The sequence below is a fragment of the Colletotrichum destructivum genome, chromosome 3 (genome assembly GCF_034447905.1).
Source record: "Colletotrichum destructivum chromosome 3, complete sequence".
NCBI classification, from domain to species: domain Eukaryota; kingdom Fungi; phylum Ascomycota; class Sordariomycetes; order Glomerellales; family Glomerellaceae; genus Colletotrichum; species Colletotrichum destructivum.
Genome location: NC_085898.1, coordinates 2,929,218 through 2,948,041, shown reverse-complemented (window position 1 = coordinate 2,948,041; position 18,824 = coordinate 2,929,218). Strand labels below are relative to the sequence as shown.

Sequence of the window (18,824 nt, the reverse complement as noted above, 5' to 3'; positions counted from 1 at the left end):
ATAAGGAAAGACTTGAGAGTGTGGGCAAACATTTAACGGTTGCCCCTCCACGTTCAAAGGGACACCTTATCGCGATAAGTCAGAGATATTGCGAAATTTGGGCGACAACTCGAGCATCGTGGGGAAAAGACAATCCAAAAGCCGATAGCGGATAGCGGGCAGAGTTTTGGAGGGGTAATAATTAAGTAACAGAACGACCACGGCCGCAGCGTGACCGTCTCCAGAAGCCGGGGCGTGGCTAGTCTAGACAACGATGGGGGAGGGAAGAGTTGCTGGCCCAAGCTGAACGATGTAGATGGTTCAGTTGTATTCTAGCCAGGACCAATGTCGGCATTCAGTGTCGTACCAAGTTCGCTATCTTCTACTTAGGTAGGTAGATGGCGGTTGGACAAACTTATGTCAGTTGCTCAACTTGTGTCTATCGAAAAGCGACAGTTGCTTGCAGAAGTTGGTTGACCTTCGGACGATGACGCAGGTGCGCGTGTTAGTGCCAAGCCAAACCTGCCATTTTCACTGGGCAAGGGGGAGGGGATACGTACCATCCTTCAATGGATCTTTGAGGTGAGACTCAACTTCTAGGAACTTGGGTAGGTACCTAAGCGGAATGACCCGCAAGGCAGGACCAGGGATTTTCCGCGTTTTTTTTGGGTCCCAGGCCGTGGCATCGTCAATCTAGAGCCTGGTAAGGATTCTGCCGCAGACACCATCCAAACACCAAACCATCTTCAACGACCTGGGCGCGACCCGAAATCGAAAACCAGCAGCACCAGCAGCTCCCTTATCGTGCAACGAATCATTCACTCAGCAAAAAATTCACGAACGACCGCAATAATATACGTCGGCAACTCAACAGCAATGCGATCCGTTTAGCCGCGCCCCTCGCTGCCACTCTCATCTCTTACCAGAGCTTCGATCGAGCAAGCGAATTTCCGACGCGACAGGCGCATCTCGCCGCGTTTTGCAGCCATCATGGATTCCGGTGCTTCTAACGGAGGCGTCTCCCCTCGAACGTTTGCGATGCAGCATCAGCGGCCCAGAGCGAGTTTTCAGGGTTGCTCGCGAATCACCGACTATGAGCTCCTCGGCAAGCTGGGCGAGGGCACTTTCGGGTAGGTCCGCTTCGAGCCATCGCTTCCTCAATTACGATACTGATAACACCCTGCAGTGAAGTACATCGCGCGAAATCGCGAAAGACAAACGCCCACGTTGCTCTCAAGAAAATCATCATGCATCATGAGAAGGATGGCGTACGTTTGGTAGCAATCCCCAAAAATTCCCCAGCCATCAACTGACGGTCGACAGTTCCCGATAACAGCATTACGCGAAATCAAACTTTTGAAGTTGCTCTCCCATAAGAACATCCTACAGCTCGTAGACATGGCTGTGGAGCACCCTCAGAGAGCTAGTAAGTCGCTTATGCTCAACTACCCGTCTCGCCAGCAGCAATTCCTGACCCGGATTGTCACAGGCGACAAGCGGAAACGGCCAATCATGTACATGGCAACTCCGTACATGGACCATGATCTATCCGGTCTCCTTGATAATCCCTCTGTTCACTTCACTGAACCCCAGATCAAATGCTACATGCTGCAGCTTCTTGAAGGGCTACGATACCTGCACGAAAACCATATATTGCATAGGGATATGAAGGCCGCCAATCTTTTGATCAATAACAAGGGCATTCTCCAGATTGCCGACTTTGGTCTGGCGAGACACTATGAAGGGCCAACGCCGAAGCCGGGTCACGGCGCCGGTGAGGGTAAAAGAGAATATACTGGTTTGGTCGTCACTAGATGGTACCGACCCCCGGAACTTTTGCTTCATCTGAAGAAATACACGACCGCTATCGACGTCTGGGGTGTTGGGTGAGTTTTGAACCTGTGTTTCCTGCTTACGAAATGCTGACCCATCCGACAGCTGCGTCTTTGGCGAAATGCTTGTTGGAAAGCCAATTTTGGCTGGCGAGAGCGACACTCACCAACTTGACATCATTTGGGATCTGATGGGATCGCCCACACCGGACAACATGCCTCTGTTTAACACGCTTCCGGGCGCCGAAGCTGTTGCGCCGCGCCCACGACCTGGTAGCTTGTCTAGCAGATTTAGAGAGCACGGGACGGGTGCCATTTCTTTGCTGAAGGAGCTCCTCAAACTCGATTGGAGAAGTCGCATCAACGCTGGCGACGCCCTCAATCATCCATACTTCAAAATGGCCCCTATGCCAGCCGAGCCGGGCGATCTCCCGACCTTTGAGGACAGTCACGAGCTAGATAGGCGAAAGTTCCATGACCGCCAAGCGAAACTGCCACCTGCACCGAAGGGGGGCACGGTGGGCATGGGTCCCGAGGCGCATGGCGCAAACGCCGGGTTCAACAACGCCGACGCTTACAACAACCGTAACAGTGTGAACGGAACCCGTCACCCTAACATGCCCGGTGGCCACCGCAACGGGGACGAGCGTAGACCAGCTTGGCAGCGAGACAGAGGCTTGCCACCAAGACCGCCTCCACCCGAGTACGTTAACGGCGGCCCTTTGGACCGCGATGCTTTCCGGGACAGAGATCGGGACAGGCGGCCCAGGAGCCGAGGAGGTAGGGCGCCCGACGTGGACACCTACATCCCGAGCTACAGGGACGAAGCCCCTCGACATCGGGAAGAACGTCCTCCGCGCGACCGTCATCGCAACAGTAGAGATGAACGATGGCATGACAGAGACTGGGATCGCAGGACGAGAAGCCGCAGTCGCTCACCGATCAGAGATCGCGAGCGGGACCGGGACATGTACCGCAGATGAGATCACGCTCTTGATCACAGGATACTAAAGTATCGGAGGGCAGGGCGGGCAGCTCGACGAAGCACAAGAACTGGCGTTTGAGGGCGAGAGGCATATTCCTAAGCAGGGCTGGCATTTTCAAAGTGATTCCCAAGTAACGATTGCTTCTCTTGCACGCCGCGTACGGTAGACGCTAAGGGACTTCGAATTACATATTCAAATCTCGGAATCGTCATCGTCCTCCTCGTGAATCGTCTGCGACCAGAGCCCCGGCGTCCGCCTCCGTCTCTTCGGGGGTGGCTTGTTGAGTATATGCCAGTCTGTCTCGTATGACGACGAGTCTTCCGTCTTACCGGTTCCCGGTCGCTCCGATGAGGGTGTTGAAGGCATTGGAGTTGGAGGCAAAGATCTCGACCTGTTGTCACGCATGCCGAAGATTGTAGTGATCACGCCGGATGTGCAAGACATAGTCAGGCCAGCCACGATGCCAATGCAAGCGCCGCAGGCCAGCTGGGAGGAGGTTAGCAAATCAGCCGTCCAGCTGTTACGGAGGGCAATGAGTGAACCAACAAAGGTGTAGAGGGGCTGTGAGCGTTAGCGCTGCTGTAGATGAACCACGTTGCAAGGGATAGATAGGAAGCCTACCTGGAGGCTGGCTAGAAAGTCCATGATGGCTTGGCCCCATCCGATGACATATGACGCCATGAGTATGAGCGGCGATAACAAGATGAGGGCGGTGTTGATGAACAGGGCCACGGGCTTCCATGCGATCCTCGCAGGCCAGGTTGCGATGGCGAAAACGCCAGAGGCATACGACAGCGACGCCATGTCGTGATGGGGAGCTAGGAGGGTGACGTTATGATGTGTTGGTATATAATAGAGAACAGCTCGATGCACGCTTGTCCTGGAGATGAAGGTGGTGGTCCCGTTCTGCCAGTTAGAACATAGCGAGAGGGTGAGCAGGCTTGCAGTAGACGAGAACGAAGTCGATCGATGGAAGCGGTGGTTCCGAAGGGAGGTGATTAACGTTGAGATTCGGCGTGTTAATTTGTAAGATGGGCATTAGATGTCGTGCATTCCAGCCTGCCTACTGGGGTTTTCAGGGGTTAATGTAGCGACAGGCGCGAGCTAGCCGACTCGACGCCTGCAAGTAGCCTTCAGCATGTCGAGTAGCTCGATAGATATTAGACGAGCCTGCACTTAAACTCAATCATAAAGGCGCGTGCGCACTGACCATGTAAAGACATCGGCCAGATATTTCCCTTTTTGTCATCGACATCGTCTGGAGTCAATTTATCATCGCTCAGATTGATTGCAAAGCGCCAGCGTGATGAAATCAACGGCTTATTTTTCTCGTCGAAAATTTCATTTGATAATGTAGACAGGGTTCCGAGAGCTCCTCCAAGATGGGATGGATCGTGGATATGAACAATTCCTAGTGTAGGTATCGTACTTTCGTCACCCACTGATCGGCTAAGCGGAGGCCCACCGGTACTTGTTTCCCCACGTTCCGCAGTAATAGATACGGAGTACCACTTAGGTACAGCTTATCTGGCTTCGGCCACGTTCTATCTGCAAATACTGCGGTACACACCACACGCACCACGCACACACAGCCTAATCTCCCACCTCGACTTCCAGTCCGTTGTTGAACTAAACTGACCTCTCATCCAATCTCCAAAAGGCGAGCCACTTGCACTCGCACACTGTCTGTCACCTCATCCAAAAGACACATCGTCAGCCCATCTACAACGCCATATTGTCTGCCCCCCCCCCTTCCACGCATAATTCAACAGCTTCCGATCACCCTTTCAATCGTACATTTTTGCCCTGCATTGTCTCGTGGAGGATGCGACAATAAAGTCGTAAACCCCGCGCCTGCTATCGTCGTGCAATCGCACCTTACCTAACCAGGCTTGCACGAAGGCCAGTCGCAGCTACCTCACTCTACCCGACGTGGGGAGATTGGGTCCCGACTACCCCCGGATCGTAACTACCGTCGAATCATTGCCTTGCACTCATCTTGACAGCGCTCCCCTCTCGCGCCTTTCCCTGCACTACTACCGAAGCCCGCACCGCCTGCCGTGTCCGCCGGACGTCGTCAATTACCCGAGGGTGAACGAGGGAGAAAAAAAAAGGAAAACCCGATCCAGACTCGGTCTGGCCAGGTCCCAGAACCACCCGCCCCCAGACCATACACACGCAGCGAGACCAGGCCGGCCGTCGTGTCCCACCCAACGAGCGAATCTTGACGAAGAAGGAACAATACAAAATGGGGAACAACCCCTCGTCGTCGTCCAAGCCCGCGACGCCTGTCTCGTCACAGGACTCACCCAAGCACCACCACCAACACCATAAGAGGGAATCCAAACACATCATACCGCCCCGATCCGCTGAGCGAGTCGCTGCCCCGCCCGAGCCCTCCCTCACCCAGGCACAAGGTTCCACGGCCACAAAGGGCCCCAAGCCTCTCCAGGCTATTCCAATTTCCAACTTCACCACCGGCTCTCCCTCGTCGAACTCGAGTAACTCCGCCCCGCAACCGAAGCCCCCCGAATCCAAGAACGTCGTCCGCGATGCGCCTAGCAAGCCCGTAGACGTTCCTGCTGCTGCCGCCGCGACCGAATCTTCCTCCCTCCGGTCCCATTACTCCGCCCACATGATCGAACCAGCCTTGGTCGGGAACAGCAGCGTGAACGACATGTCGTATCTGACACGTCCGCCGCGCATGCCGCTCCCCATCGAAGAAGAGATACACACTCCCGGCTCGCCCATTATCGCCCCCGCCGATGCCAACGATGCCAGCGTTGCCGAGGTGGAAACCCTCGAGGATGGCATGACAAGGAAGTCGTCGGCGCTGAGCACAAACACTGTCGAAGAAGAAGACGGCGAGGAGTTGATTGTCGATAAGACGAGGCCCACGGTGCCGACACGTCTCGAATGGCGTAAGGGAGGAGGCAAGATCTACGTCACGGGAACCATCTTCCAATGGAACCGCAAGCATAGATTACATCCTGTGTAAGTTTCATTCCCGCCGGCATGGATCTCGGCTGCCTGCGTTACATCCGTGGACCCCCAGTCGGTTGAGACCCCAGGCCCCCCCACGAGCTGACTTGCCCGTGCTGGACAATATCTGCAGCGTTGCATTTTGAGATTGGTGGAATGGCTTCAATTTGGGCTGACAATTCTTGTTAAACAGCGACGGGCAACCCGGCGTGTTTGCGGCGACGATTCACATCCTCCCAGGTACACATCATGTTAGGTTCCTGGTGGACGGAATAATGCAGACCTCGCCTGACTTGCCAACAACTGTGGATTTTGGAAACAATTTGGTCAACTTCATTGAAGTCAGCGCAGACGACCTGCCGGCGAAGGCGCCCGTTGAGCCTGGAAAGGACGGCGTCGCCTCGGCAGCCACCGTTGACAAAGGCGGTGTCAAAACGTCTGCATCGCAAGCCGACGAGCAACCCAAGCCCCCTAGAGGCAGAGAGGTGCCATCGCCGAGCCAGTACTTTCAGCAAATACCCAAGTACCTGGTGGATTTCGACCAGCCCGAGGACTCGCCGGCATATCAGTACGCGGTGACGGCTATCGAGAAATTGCCGACTCCCCCCAGTTTACCTGGCTTCTTGGGCAAGCCCATTCTGAACGCTGCGGTGCTCATGAAGGATGACAACAGCGTTCTTAACATGCCCAACCATACTGTTCTTAACCACCTTGCAACCAGTAGCATCAAGAACAACATTCTGGCGGTCTCGGCCACAACACGCTACAAAAACAAGGTAAGCCGACCATTTGCTACTTCTGAGTCCATTGTTGATACCAGAAACAGTACGTCACGACAATCATATATAAACCCACTACGACAGACGATTAGCCAAGGAAAGGCCTGGAGTTGCGACTATCCTCTTGGATTTCGCCACCCGAACGATATACCGTGCATCACTACAAATGGTGTGATATATGATGGTCTGGGGAGTTATTTGCCACTCAAAGCCATGGGGCAACGGAATTGAACTGGCATAATGCGCCGTATTGACCGATAAGGAGTATCTTATTCTCTCCATTTAATGTGAACCTCATCTGTCCTAAAGCGTTGCGTGCACGAACTGTCCTCCAGCGGCGTCCTAAAGCCCGTCTCGTAGGCCAACAGACCGGCGTGCGCAATCATGATGCCATTGTCAATGCAGAACCTCTCGTCGGTGGCGTACACGCTGCCGCCCCTCTCCTTGGCCATCTCGCCCATCATCTCCTGCAGGCGCTCGTTGCAGCCAACGCCGCCAACAATCAGCACCTGGTTGCTACCGACGTGGGCCATGGCCCGCTCCGTGATCTCAACCAGCATCGCGAACACGGTTTCTTGCAGCGAGAAGCACAGGTCCGCCGGTGTAAACGTGTCCTCGCCCTTGTCCTGGGCCGCCTTCATCTGCGCCGCTAGGATGTCCGCAAAGGCCAAGATGCCCGAGAACGAGCAGTCCATGCCCTTGACGGCGTATGGCAATTCGAGCAGCCGCCTCCCCTGCTTGGCGAGCTGCTCGATGTTGTAGCCCGGGGCCGGGTCGTTGCTAATCTCTAGGGTGCGGGCGAAGCGGTCGAGGCAGTTGCCCACGGCGATGTCAAGGGTCTCGCCGAAGATGCGGTACCGCTGTTCGGCGTAGGCGATGACCTGGCTGTTGCCGCCGCTGACATACAGCACGACGGGGTTCTGGGCGCCGGTGATGGTGCGGCCCATCTCGATGTGGCCAACGCAGTGGTTGACGCCGACGAGGGGCTTGTTCCAAAGCAGGCTCAGAGTACGGGCGGCGACGGCAACCGATGTCAGGGGCGCGCCCATGCCGGGGCCCTTTGTGAAGCAGACGCAGTCGAGGTCGGCGGGAGCGACGCCGGCGTCGCGGAGAGCGCGGCGGGCAAGCTGTACAAAATGGGCGCGGTGGTGCTTGGCCGTGTCCTTGGGCAGGAAGCCCGTGCCTGGGGGAGAGACGAAGGTGTGCCGGATGTTGGAGAGGATGGTGGACTCGGCGCCGTTGTGGAGCATCACACCGATGCCGAGCTTGTTGGCGGAGCCTTCGCAGCCGAGGGCGAGGAGGCCACGCTTTTTAGTCATGGTTGCTGTCGTCAGCTTAGAGGGGGATTCAGTCACCGTCATCGGTGGTAGTGGCGGCGGTTGCGCAGTTGTGTCGGCGTCGAGGGGCCTCTTTGGGGGGTGTTGGGTGATGTTGCTCATGGGATGGGGCACGATCAGTCCTCCTCTTAGTAGGTAGGTGGTACCTGGCCCACCTCCACGTCGGTCCTCCTAGTGTTTCTTGAGCTGCCCACAAGAATATCGTCTAGCAAGCAATATATGGGTATGGGCGCCACGTAGTCCAATTCATGAGGTCGTGTCGTAATTGTCTCTCGGCTGTCTTCAACAGGGACCAATGGCCGAGGCGTCAAAAAAGACCAGGAGGAAGAAAAAAAAAAGGAAAACTTATTGACGTAGGAGGGGTAGCAACGGTAATTAGTCGTTGGTGGGATGTCCCCTCCCAATTTGTGGACGGGGGTCATGTGGGTTCCAATCGTAGGTAATCTACCCACCTCCCAAGGTACTGGTCCCCTGGCCGGCCGGCCCCCCAAATGGCACCTCAGAATGCAGAAAAGCACAGCTGCCACAACCCGTCTTTCCCACCGCACAAGACCCTTAACGTTCTATCCTAGGCTTGCAGCTGCCTGTTGCGCAACGACCAAGAAACCCCTAGCCCCGGCCCGGCCCAGCCTTCTTCTGCTGGCTGACATATACTCTGCTCTGCTTCGCCTTACCTCCCAGCAAACGCCTTCCGCATCACCTCCTCTTGCAGGAATCCAAACCTCCGACAGTTGACCGCCCCCGCCTAAGTATAGCCTCAATAAATTGGTCAATCTTCTCCGGACTGGACGACCAGAGAGTTCATTCGTCCTTTCGGCGAGAGTTTGGAGCCACCCGAACAGCGAGTAGGTAACTGGGCCACACAAAGAGGTCCAGCGCAATTATCCCCACACCCACCACCCGGCAAGCCTCGACAAGAAGTGGACTCCTCTTCACAAACACAATTCTTTCTCTGCTACCTACTTTTGCCCAACCTACTTACTCCTCGTCAATACCCTACCCTTCTTCACTCCTGTCTTTTAGGTCGAATGCTCATGGTTCCTTTCCAGTCTCCTATTCTCTCTTTGGCGGATGCCATCGCTGCCGAGTTCTCGCTTGGGCTATGCGCCCTCCTACATCTGATCGCCGAAGGGATCTGCGGGCACAGATCTGCCGAATTGGGTGCTCGGAACAGACAAAGGTCATGTCTGCTGACACCTCACCACGACCGGAGTTTCTGCTCTCCTGCCTTCTCACAACATATCCAGGCCTTCTGGGTCCCTCAGCGACTTTCTCTCTCATCCTCACACTTTTTTCTTTCTCTTAAGCAAGAGTGCTTCTCGAGAGTCGGCACGAGTTCGACCAGCGGTTTCGTCACCATGGCCGGCATAATGCCGCGCCAGACCACCCGCTCGTCGCAAACTCCCCGAGTCACTTTACAACCCATCTCCTCGTTCGGCACCACCGCAAGCTGACGCATACCAAGTCACCAGACGCTTCTAACCCAACCACCCATACATCTATGGACAAATTGTACGCAAGCACGCAGGTCCTGGGCGTCCGTCAACATCTCCGAGGCCTTGAGTAGGGCCCAGAAACACGGCACGAGGCCTCGCGGCCAGGTCAAGGTCGACTCCGAGCGTGACCTCCAAAAGCATCAAGAAAACGCGCATGACAAACCAGAGTCTCTCCCCACATCGACACAAACACATCACCTATACACAAAGACAAGAAAGACCTCAAGCACCCAATGTAATTATTGATCTTGTTCATTGTGGTGGGGAATTTATCTTTTTCGCCTAATGCACTGGTCTTGGCAGATCGCCTCCCCAACTCCTCGTCGCCATGCTTCCTTTACATTTATATACTTTACATGGGAATCGCCACAACCCGAAAACGCCGCGCCGCGCCGACCCGACCGTCCTGCCTGCCACCAGGCCCTCTGTACAAAATCAAAAGACAACCAAACACCATGCGGGGGGGTATACAACACATCATCCGGGGATGAGGAGTAGAGATTCGCGTCTCGACGACTTGTCCATATCTCATGAGGGGGCGGCTTGAGCTGGCGCGGCTTGAGCTGGTGGTGACGACTGCGATGGGTGCCGTTGCTGCTGCTGCTGCTGCTGCTGCTGCAGCAATTGCTGTTGTTGCTGCAGTGCGACTTGAGCCTGCGGCGTCGGAGGCTGCGGCAGTGCCGGTCTGCTGCCAGCTGCTTGTGGGGGTACCGGACCATTGACCAGACCCTCAGGTGGGAGTTGCCGACGCTGGTAGACGTACTGCGACAACGGGATGGTGGCCCGGAACTTTAACGCCCGAGTGTCGTACGGGTCGACCTCGTACACCGGCGTCTCGTCCTCGTCGTCCTGGTCATACTTCCATCGGTCGCTATACTCCTCACCCTCCACCCTCGGGGGCGTTGTCATTCCCCGACGGTCGATCCACAAACGACCCAGCCGTCCAATACGGCGACGGAACGCTGGCTGGCTACAGGAAGGCTTCTCCTTACCGCCCGCTTTGAACTGGAACAGCGGCATGTTGTTTCTATCGACAATCGGCTCTGTCTCATCATCGACATCCATGGCATCCGACTCCGATGATGTGGAAGCGGGAGGCGTCATGAGGTACTGAGTCTTAGCGGGTCGGAAGCTGGCCTCCATACCCTGTTCCTTGACCGGGGACAAGGGATCTCGGGTGAGGTCCACATGGTTTTGGTTCCACTTTCTGTGGTTGTGGACCTTGCTTTCAACATCTGCCCGCAACTCATTCTCCTTTTCAGCGAGCTTATCCGCCAACTGCAATAGATCTGCCTCCATGGACCGACCATCTGGACGCACGGCAATGCGGAGATGGTTTCCAGGCGGCTTTTGCAGAGCAGGCGCTTCTGCAGGCTTCTTCTTTGGAGGCTGTGCTCCCGTCAGCATCAGTTCCCGGATCTTTGGGACGTGGGGGGCACTGTATACCTTGTGGTTGATGAGGTCTTCGTCTTCGGTTTTGATACCGAGCTTGACCTTCATCTCCTTAAGCTTGGCCCTCTGCTCGAAAATGGCGCGGTCAAAGGTGAGGAGTTCACGTTTGAGCATCTCACGCTCATAGGACTGGATGATGAGTTGGCGTCCGTCCTCAAGTTCTCTGCGAAGTCGCTTGAGTTTCTCGGCGCTCTGGACATCTCTCTGCCTAGTCTTGCGCGTCTGTCTGGCCTCGCGACGTCTGAAGCAGACATAAGGATCGGCCTCATCACTCTCCTGGTGCGTCTCAAACCTGACGCTAGGGTGGATGGGTTTGTTGCTAAGCGCTTGCCGACGCGACTTCCAGTGCTCATACACATGCTTGGCATGTCCCATGAGCTTGTTGCCACCGAGCGAGGTAAGTGAGGGAACCATCAGGTCATAGCCAACCACGGTGTTGTCTATTGATGCGAAGGGGGTCTGTTCGGAGGCAGTCTCCTCAAACACTTCCATGATGCGTTCGAAATCATCTTCCGACAACTGGGAAGCCACGGTCTTCTTGGTGGAGTTGTACTGCCTCAAGAATTCATCGTCTTCCGTAGTCATGTCATAGGAAACTCCTATACATTCCTCGACGGTTTGCGAGAAACGGATGTAAGAGGTGGGCTGCTGGAAGTGACTCGGGTAGAGTTGATCATAGTTGATCTGGCTCTCCTGAGGAGGCGGAACAGGAATTTCTTGGTCATTGCTGGTACCGGCCTCTTTTAAGATGGATTGGAGATGGTATTCCTAAGGATGCCAGGTCAGTATGTCGCTGGTTCGCTGACGATGGTCGACAACGGGCAGCAAGTGAGAAGTGGATAAGCCAGGTAGGTGGGTGGGTAGGTGGGCGCCAAGACATATCACATGTTGGGTCACGTGATATCTGGCTGCGAAATGGAAGGGAAAAGTGACTCACTGTTTCCTCGGCTGCCTCGACACCGGTCGCGATCTGGGTTTCGGTAGTCAAAGATTCGTACTCTGCAGCGTCGATATCGTCCTCTCTGAGAACGGGAAGAAGCGTCTTGACGCTCAACTTCTTGACTCGGACTTTCCTAGTAGACATGGTGGCGGGTGGGGGGGTCGAAGGCGGAAAGCCAGCGGAAAATCCGCGAAAAAAGTCGATCAAGTCATACAGGGGGTTGTTCGACGTCGACTTTTGCAGTCTGGAGGGATAAAAATCAACGTTGTTGGGTTTGCTTTGATGGTCGAACTGTCGCTGCTTGATGAGGTGACGTTGAGATTGTTCTCGCGCGAAAACTTTTCCTGGTGCCAGTCGGACTTTTCGTTTTGGAGTCGTGTCGGTAAGTACCATGCAGTAGCGATTGCGCTGAGGAGGTACCTTTGAGGCGCTCGGACCAGTAGCCGGATCGGACCTGGGAAGCAGAGACTCGCCGACGTCCCATGGAAGTGACTGGCACCCGCCCAAAAATCGCCTGAAAATAGGGGGAAGCTGCCAGGCAAGTCACGTGCTGGTCGAGCCCGGTGCTGCAAAAGCCCCAGCAAACTGAGCCGTGTTTAGAACAACGTTTTGCATTTCACGTTGTTCTGGAGCGCAGGCCGTATATCTCATTTCCGACCTTTTATTTTCTCAAGTCATGTTCCAGAAACTCAAATGGCAGTGGTGATACATCTGACACTTCGCCGGCCGTTTACGTCGTACGTCTATCAAATGTAGGTGACTTGGTCCCAAATTGGTCTGTGCGTCAGCATTATGCGTTGGCGGCGGTGGGTTCTGGTTCTGGCTCGGGTCGCTGTTCAGCTGCCCGAATCCACGTCCAATCCCGTCCAGTCCAAGCCTGGTCGCCGCCTGTCCTTACTTTGACTACCCACGCCAATGCCTAGTGTGCTTCCATTTGCTTAGCCTTGCGCTTGACAATCTTCCATCTCCCACCACTCAAGGCGAACCCCACGGCGAATTAGCGAACTTGAGCTCGACAGGAAGTCCACCTGCGACGAACCCTCTCCAACCGAGCATATCTCCCAACTGCACACACCGCGCAATCTTAAAGCTTTAGTCCTGACCCGTTGCCCGCGTTCGCCATCATGGGCAATACTACCAGTGCCGTGTTGGACAACATTGTCCAGGGGTCCAACTGTAAGCCCCTCCCCCGCAGTTGACTTCTTTGTCGCACAGACTTGGGCGTGCTGACGGGCAGGCAGTCGACAGAGAGGAGGTTGACCGTCTAAGGAAACGTTTCATGAAACTGGACAAGGCACGTCTCTCTCGGGCACTTATTTTCCTTTGCCTGTCGTCGCCGCTTCAGCGAACCCCATGTCGCAAGCCGAGCCCTATGCTGACCGACTTCCTTGCAGGACAACTCCGGCACGATCGAGCGCGACGAGTTCCTCAGTCTCCCCCAGATTTCCTCCAACCCGCTAGCGACGAGGTAGCCAACCCATTTGCGCGGCCGAAGACACCATCCGAGTCCTATTGCTGACAGCGTCTCCTACGCAGAATGATTGCTATCTTTGATGAGGACGGCGGCGGCGACGTTGACTTCCAGGAGTTTGTGTCTGGTCTCAGCGCCTTCTCAAGCAAGGGCAACAAAGAGCAGAAGCTGCGCTTCGCCTTCAAGGTGTACGACATTGACCGCGACGGCTACATCAGCAATGGCGAGCTCTTCATCGTGCTCAAGATGATGGTTGGCAGTAACCTTAAGGACCAGCAGCTGCAGCAGATCGTCGACAAGACCATCATGGAGGCAGACCTGGACAAGGACGGCAAGATCAGCTTCGAGGAGTTCACTAAGATGGTGGAGAACACGGATGTCAGCATGAGCATGACCTTGGGTGAGTTTCCCTACTGGTTTCATTCCCTTTACTTCGTCAGCTAACGGTCTCTTCATAGATACATTCTAAAGTAGAGTATGGTGTTGGCGCGCGCATCAGGATCATGAGACATGAATTGCAACACTCTTCTAGGTAGAGATACATCATTGCCCCTAGGCGGCACCGCAGCCGTCGTATTGGCCCGAATTGAAGTTTCTGGGTTTCAGCAGCTTCGGTATCTGCGGCTTGTATCTGTGTAGTCCTCCGAGATAATTGCTGGCTCGACCGGTTAGAGAGGCTGAGCTTCTTTTCGACCAGTTTCGACCATGTTGACTAGGTAACAGGTTCAGCTCTGGGGGACAATTATTTCCATGACACCATTCTCGTGATATACCGAGACACCCCGATCTGTGTCCGGTAGACTTGTGGTACATACTCGAATGATTCTGTTCCCTTACCGTCGATTTTTCGCCTGGAAAGGAACATGGCCGCGACATGTTCGCCTCCCTGTACGTCGGAAACATGCGCGCTAGGTAGTTGTGTCACCCTTTGTTTAAGAGGCGTGGCAAGCGTGGCAAAATTGCGGATATTTTGAACGCCGCTAGAGCGAGTGTTTGTGTAGTAAGCCTCGCTACAAACGCTTGGAGTGCATGCAATGAGGGCCTTGGATGTCTCGTCAGTCTGAATTCAAGACTAAGCATTATCTTCTTGGCACTGCACTTAGAGTAGATTGGAGGGGCATTATGTATTATTGCGCAACCCTTAATGGAAACAAGTCTCGTTTTCATGGCCGAATCCAACCAACGCTTGTTCATCATCGTCCACTGGAAGCGGGGTCTTTGGTTAACCTTTTAATGTGCTAATATAGATGTCGTTCTAAGGCTGGCGACACAGCACTGACTGACAGTTACAGGTCATGTTTTTAGTATCGTCGACTGCTTTTATTAACGTCCAACTGTGTTTTGCAGACTGATGCTCCACATCTGGTCCTTAACCGAGAAAAAGGAATGTTCGGGCTATCTTCAGGCCTGTGTCGGGATGTCTAGCTGATGTAAAATGTATACCTTCTTGACCTGTTGTAATACTACTTTACCTCCTTTTCCCTTCTACTTCCCGTAAGGCTACAGACAGACCGGTTCCGTAAGTGCTGGGCGTTCAAGGGTTGTGTATCCAGCTATGGGCCGTGTCTTCTTGTGCGCTTGAACCTGTAAGTGTGATCGCTGCTACTGCCAGCCCACGTGGTTCTATCCACCCGCGTGTCAAGGCATGATAAGTACAATGAACCTTGCTGTCCGTCTGGTTTCCTATGGGTTTCGCAGGACGACGTAAACTCAAGGCTACACTGTTTTCTATGTAGCAACGATGTTTAAACCTTGTCTGAGTATTTTCACACTCTTACAAGCGTAGGCGTTCTCACGATTTATGGGCAGCATCGGTTTGACATGAATGGGCCTAACACCTAATACTTAGGGCATTCTAAGGACGCAGCAGTCATCTATGCAGTTATCAGTCTTGGCTACAAGTGAGCCCCTGTTATGTTGATCAGTAGAAATCAAAAAAAAGTCTCGCTCTCTGTTTGAACCGATTCTTTACAGTCCGTTCTACTATGATACCCAGCCATGTGCTTCTTTTAAGTCAAGCCAGGCCGTCGTCTAATTATCGTTTTGCCATTCTCTTGTGCATAAGGGACATGGCCATATCATGTGCAATGTTTTCTCGTATGCCTGGAGTATTACGAGATACGAAAGGGTTGAATGCATTGTTCTAAAGGGGTTTTGGTGGCGGAACATCAATTAGAACTGAAAATGCCACTCTTGGGGGTTCCAATGGTTCTGTCACCCTGTTGCCACCAGGGCATATCAGGGCCAAATGTTGATTTAGTCACTTATTCATACCCGTCTTTTCGGCGGACCTTTGTGTACTGTACCGCGATTCTGGCAGTAGAAGTATTTCTTGAGCTGCGGGTGAGATGATCACCCAACTCGTGCCCAAACAAGCACGAGACCAGGCGATCCCTTTCGGAAATGTTCTTCTTTACTCTATGTTGATACAAGGAAAGCAACTCAAAGTACACCCTGAAGAGCGCCCCCATCATTACTTGAATTGATTTCCGCAATTATCAGCCACACACATTAGCGTCTGCTCTCAAGTAAACCGCTACAATATATGTTCTATTATTGTCATCAAGCTCTTCTAAAACCACCCACAACTGTGAAGACCTGTCAGTATTATGACCCGATGACCAGTGCAGCAAACGTCCGTCATTGTCATTTCAAATATTTTCGTGATTTATAGCATATGTTGCTCAGAAGTGTCCCTTCTTGAAACCAAGCACGATCACAAACCAGTGGTTCACCAGATGCCTTGCAGTCTCCAGTATTGTCCCCTCCTTTGCCGAGGTATTAAGTCTCATTCGCACGGAGACAATGTGTTATCTGAGTTCGCAAGAATTAGCCTCGGCTCAAGCTCTGTACCGCACTGGTCCAAGGAAACGGCATCCAGTCTCCGATTATTGATCGTCCCTGAGTACTATCTCAACACCTCTTTCCTGCAAAAAGGGCTGTATTATCAGGACGTACCGGTCCACTGTATCTGCTTGACGTTGTTACTCACTACAACTGTTCGCGATTACACAACTACTCAAAGTGCATGGACAGCCACGACCGGTCCAAGACAAGCCCTGCAACCGAGAGGGTGTCCGCTTGATTGTGAAACCACTTTGACTTATCACACATGAGAATCTGATCTTATCAAAGCCGGTGTCACGAATCGCCAAACCAATAAATGGAACGCCAGGGCACCATAACTTAAAATGGCCAAATAGCAAGTAAGTCGATCGATCACGCACTTCAGCTCTCCAGTGCAACTTTCTCTCCTTTTCATCAAGAATTGTAGCCGGCTTTTTAAATCGAATAACATCTGCTCTTACGATACGAGTACGATCAAAGTTATACCGGTGAGAAATCTGAGGTGTCATTGTCGCCTTGTGTCGGATGGACGACAGCGTCCAATCCCAATAGCCCAGACACAGATAGAGGCCTCTCATTTAAAAACCATGTCAGATTGCACAGACTTGCCGAACAGTCTCAAACGCCAGCCACGAGAAACACGGGATTGTAGCCTCCGGTCAACGCCGACCCGGATGGGTCCATCCGACGCTGAGACCCACACCGGGACAGTGTTACTCCCAACAGAAGCGGACGAACGACCGGCAAAGCTTCCGGGCCAGGAAATGAACGCCCAGATATTGTTGTACCGGTACATAGGACGAAGCTCCACTATGATACTCTCTTCAACAGGGATCAGCAGATCACGTCTGTTCACCAACATGGCCTTCGTTCCATCATTTCCTAAACAGAGTGTGGGGTGGAGCTGCGACGGCGCGGTAAAAGTGACAGGTCACATTTCTCGATGTATAAACCAACGCAAAGGGGAGGGGGATTAATATGCAAGTCTCAATCTTGCTCCTCCATCCTTCTTAACCAAGGCACTGTCGGGTCGTTCTACATCTACTCCAACCATAACATGCTGCTCCGAACAACTAGACACAGCATCTTCCCTAGACCTACCTCTCTTCCCACTCCTCAGATCCCGAGCGCTTCCCAAAGCACCGGGCCTCGGTGGGCAAGACACTTGACCAAGTAGAGATGGGGCTGGCTCGTTTTACACGCGCCAATCATCGAAAGCTTAAGGCGACATCGCGAGTCCTTAAACCTGTAGGGAGGGGGGATGGGAGGGGGGGCTACGCCCGCCGGATATCGCGAACAGGACCCGTCTTATCGCCAAAGTCCAAAGTCCGGTTCGTGCTCGCCTCATCGTCCGTCCAACGAGGAGAACAACAGGCCGCCATGTTTCCTCGAGAGGCAGCCTTGCTTTCTGCATGCGAAACTGGTATGCTGGGATGGCCTTTTCAGCCGTGTCTCAATATATGTGTTCTGAGATACGTAGACGACCCATGTCTGTAACACAAATAACCACACCAACCACTGAACCCCCCCCGATGATCTACAACTTGGTAGCCCGTTTCTCCCGCATCAAAGACAATACCCTGTCAGCCCCCCTGCCTACTCCGCCTCACCATAAGCCTCGTCTGGCAGCAAGCTTTGCTTCTTCCACTGCGGGCCTCCCATCCCTTGAGACAACACAACTGAAGGGCCGAGCAGGGATATAATCCCAGTGTTGTGCTTTGTAATTCCTTCTTACGCAAATACAATCATTCGTCCGCCCGCATCGACATTGACGACAGCATGATGGTGTCAGCCAATGAGACTCGTCGCCCAGACGGATTAGCACCAAAGGTTCCAACCAGCTGGATTCTGTGGCCCCTCTCGATGCGATCGAATCAGGAACTCATCTTGATGCGCCTGTCCAGCATCATGCAAGGTCCTCGTCACTTGTCACATCACATCAATGTCGCACTCATATCCCGCCATCCTGTTTGCCGCCGGTATTCCAATTGCGTGTGTTTTAGCCATGCCGGGTCTCGATCAGTTAGCGATTTTGCAACGCATCTTTTTGTTAAGAATCCAGGCCACCGCATAACAGGCAAGCGGGCATCACCATGAGGATCTGTTCGGCCGAGGACGAGACGTTGTCCGTCATTGGTTTCGTAGGCTTTAGCTGCAGCCCGGAGTTGGGTCCGCCGCGGAGCTGCGGGCAACTGGCGGACAGGGGGGTTTGACAGGCCATATACGTACGAATGAACAATACATCCGACCAGCAACCCGCATTGATTAACCGCAAACGCCAATCCCGCACACAGCTCGACCGACAGCCGGACAACTCGCAGGTACACCAGTCAACTCGTGCAACCTTTTAAGAGGGACCGCCTTGGCAACGCACTTTAGTACAGCAGTCAACACACCGAGAACACCACAGTGGTCCTGGCTTTTCCCGCACCCGCCGCAGGCCACAGGCAAACGGGAACCCGCATCCAAGGGCCGGCCACTATGATCATTTGTCAATCATCAGAAGCGGCCTGTTCGCCAAGGTTTGTAATCAGAGAGCCAAGACAGTATGGTTTCAATACTCTCTTTCACCCCCCCCACCCTTCTCTCTCTCTCTCACGCACACACTCACACAAACAAAAAGAAAGGAAGAAGAAATGGAGCAAACACAACCCTACTCGTCTGCCGCGGTTCTGAGAGAGCCTCAGTCAGGTCGAGATTGCTGCCTGACTTGGGGCGCAGTG

General features: G+C 53.8%; 7 protein-coding genes across 7 annotated transcripts; 3 read left to right on the top strand and 4 right to left on the bottom strand.

Moving 5' to 3' along the window:
* The first annotated feature begins 697 nt into the window (after positions 1-697).
* CDEST_04983 (Putative serine/threonine-protein kinase, active) lies at positions 698-4,027 on the top strand. Its single transcript, XM_062921142.1, has 5 exons — positions 698-1,109; positions 1,166-1,247; positions 1,303-1,405; positions 1,469-1,865; positions 1,918-4,027. The coding sequence occupies exons 1-5, from the start codon at positions 970-972 to the stop codon at positions 2,792-2,794; spliced, it is 1,599 nt and encodes a 532-aa protein (XP_062777193.1). The 5' UTR covers positions 698-969; the 3' UTR covers positions 2,795-4,027.
* On the bottom strand, positions 2,990-3,601 carry CDEST_04984 (uncharacterized protein; the record flags this gene model as incomplete). The annotated part of the gene is made up of 3 exons (XM_062921143.1): positions 2,990-3,283; positions 3,344-3,358; positions 3,419-3,601. The coding sequence occupies 3 exons, from the start codon at positions 3,599-3,601 to the stop codon at positions 2,990-2,992; spliced, it is 492 nt and encodes a 163-aa protein (XP_062777194.1).
* Positions 4,028-4,343: 316 nt separating the features above from the next.
* On the top strand, positions 4,344-6,825 carry CDEST_04982 (Putative AMP-activated kinase, glycogen-binding protein). The gene is made up of 3 exons (XM_062921141.1): positions 4,344-5,791; positions 5,973-6,555; positions 6,606-6,825. The coding sequence occupies exons 1-3, from the start codon at positions 5,046-5,048 to the stop codon at positions 6,648-6,650; spliced, it is 1,374 nt and encodes a 457-aa protein (XP_062777192.1). The 5' UTR covers positions 4,344-5,045; the 3' UTR covers positions 6,651-6,825.
* A 1-nt stretch (position 6,826) lies between these two features.
* Positions 6,827-8,208, bottom strand: CDEST_04981 (Putative Gcp-like domain, peptidase M22, Kae1/TsaD family, ATPase, nucleotide binding protein). The gene has a single exon (XM_062921140.1). The coding sequence runs from the start codon at positions 7,995-7,997 to the stop codon at positions 6,828-6,830; it is 1,170 nt and encodes a 389-aa protein (XP_062777191.1). The 5' UTR covers positions 7,998-8,208; the 3' UTR covers position 6,827.
* A 180-nt stretch (positions 8,209-8,388) lies between these two features.
* On the bottom strand, positions 8,389-12,215 carry CDEST_04980 (Putative enhancer of polycomb protein). Its single transcript, XM_062921139.1, has 3 exons — positions 11,781-12,215; positions 10,838-11,611; positions 8,389-10,780 (listed from the first exon to the last, which is right to left on the bottom strand). Exons 1-3 carry the CDS (start codon positions 12,174-12,176, stop codon positions 9,920-9,922), a joined length of 2,031 nt encoding a protein of 676 aa, XP_062777190.1. The 5' UTR covers positions 12,177-12,215; the 3' UTR covers positions 8,389-9,919.
* A 384-nt stretch (positions 12,216-12,599) lies between these two features.
* Positions 12,600-14,409, top strand: CDEST_04979 (Putative calcineurin B protein). Its single transcript, XM_062921138.1, has 5 exons — positions 12,600-12,959; positions 13,025-13,077; positions 13,178-13,251; positions 13,320-13,654; positions 13,713-14,409. The coding sequence occupies exons 1-5, from the start codon at positions 12,908-12,910 to the stop codon at positions 13,721-13,723; spliced, it is 525 nt and encodes a 174-aa protein (XP_062777189.1). The 5' UTR covers positions 12,600-12,907; the 3' UTR covers positions 13,724-14,409.
* Positions 14,410-16,238: 1,829 nt separating this feature from the next.
* On the bottom strand, positions 16,239-16,610 carry CDEST_04978 (uncharacterized protein; the record flags this gene model as incomplete). Its single annotated transcript, XM_062921137.1, has 1 exon — positions 16,239-16,610. The coding sequence occupies one exon, from the start codon at positions 16,608-16,610 to the stop codon at positions 16,239-16,241; it is 372 nt and encodes a 123-aa protein (XP_062777188.1).
* Between the last annotated feature and the right edge of the window lie 2,214 nt (positions 16,611-18,824).

Coding starts and splice junctions, on each gene's coding strand:
- CDEST_04983 (XM_062921142.1), top strand. CDS start 970: ATGGATTCCGGTGCTTCTAACGGAGGCGTCTCCCCTCGAACGTTTGCG. Junction 1,248..1,302: donor TGCATCATGAGAAGGATGGC/GTACGTTTGGTA, acceptor GACGGTCGACAG/TTCCCGATAACAGCATTACG. Junction 1,866..1,917: donor ATCGACGTCTGGGGTGTTGG/GTGAGTTTTGAA, acceptor CCCATCCGACAG/CTGCGTCTTTGGCGAAATGC.
- CDEST_04981 (XM_062921140.1), bottom strand. CDS start 7,997: ATGAGCAACATCACCCAACACCCCCCAAAGAGGCCCCTCGACGCCGAC.
- CDEST_04979 (XM_062921138.1), top strand. CDS start 12,908: ATGGGCAATACTACCAGTGCCGTGTTGGACAACATTGTCCAGGGGTCC. Junction 12,960..13,024: donor CATTGTCCAGGGGTCCAACT/GTAAGCCCCTCC, acceptor ACGGGCAGGCAG/TCGACAGAGAGGAGGTTGAC. Junction 13,078..13,177: donor GTTTCATGAAACTGGACAAG/GCACGTCTCTCT, acceptor ACTTCCTTGCAG/GACAACTCCGGCACGATCGA.
- CDEST_04980 (XM_062921139.1), bottom strand. CDS start 12,176: ATGGTACTTACCGACACGACTCCAAAACGAAAAGTCCGACTGGCACCA. Junction 11,612..11,780: donor TCGAGGCAGCCGAGGAAACA/GTGAGTCACTTT, acceptor TGGCATCCTTAG/GAATACCATCTCCAATCCAT. Junction 10,781..10,837: donor AAGACCTCATCAACCACAAG/GTATACAGTGCC, acceptor ACGGGAGCACAG/CCTCCAAAGAAGAAGCCTGC.
- CDEST_04982 (XM_062921141.1), top strand. CDS start 5,046: ATGGGGAACAACCCCTCGTCGTCGTCCAAGCCCGCGACGCCTGTCTCG. Junction 5,792..5,972: donor AAGCATAGATTACATCCTGT/GTAAGTTTCATT, acceptor CTTGTTAAACAG/CGACGGGCAACCCGGCGTGT. Junction 6,556..6,605: donor CAACACGCTACAAAAACAAG/GTAAGCCGACCA, acceptor TACCAGAAACAG/TACGTCACGACAATCATATA.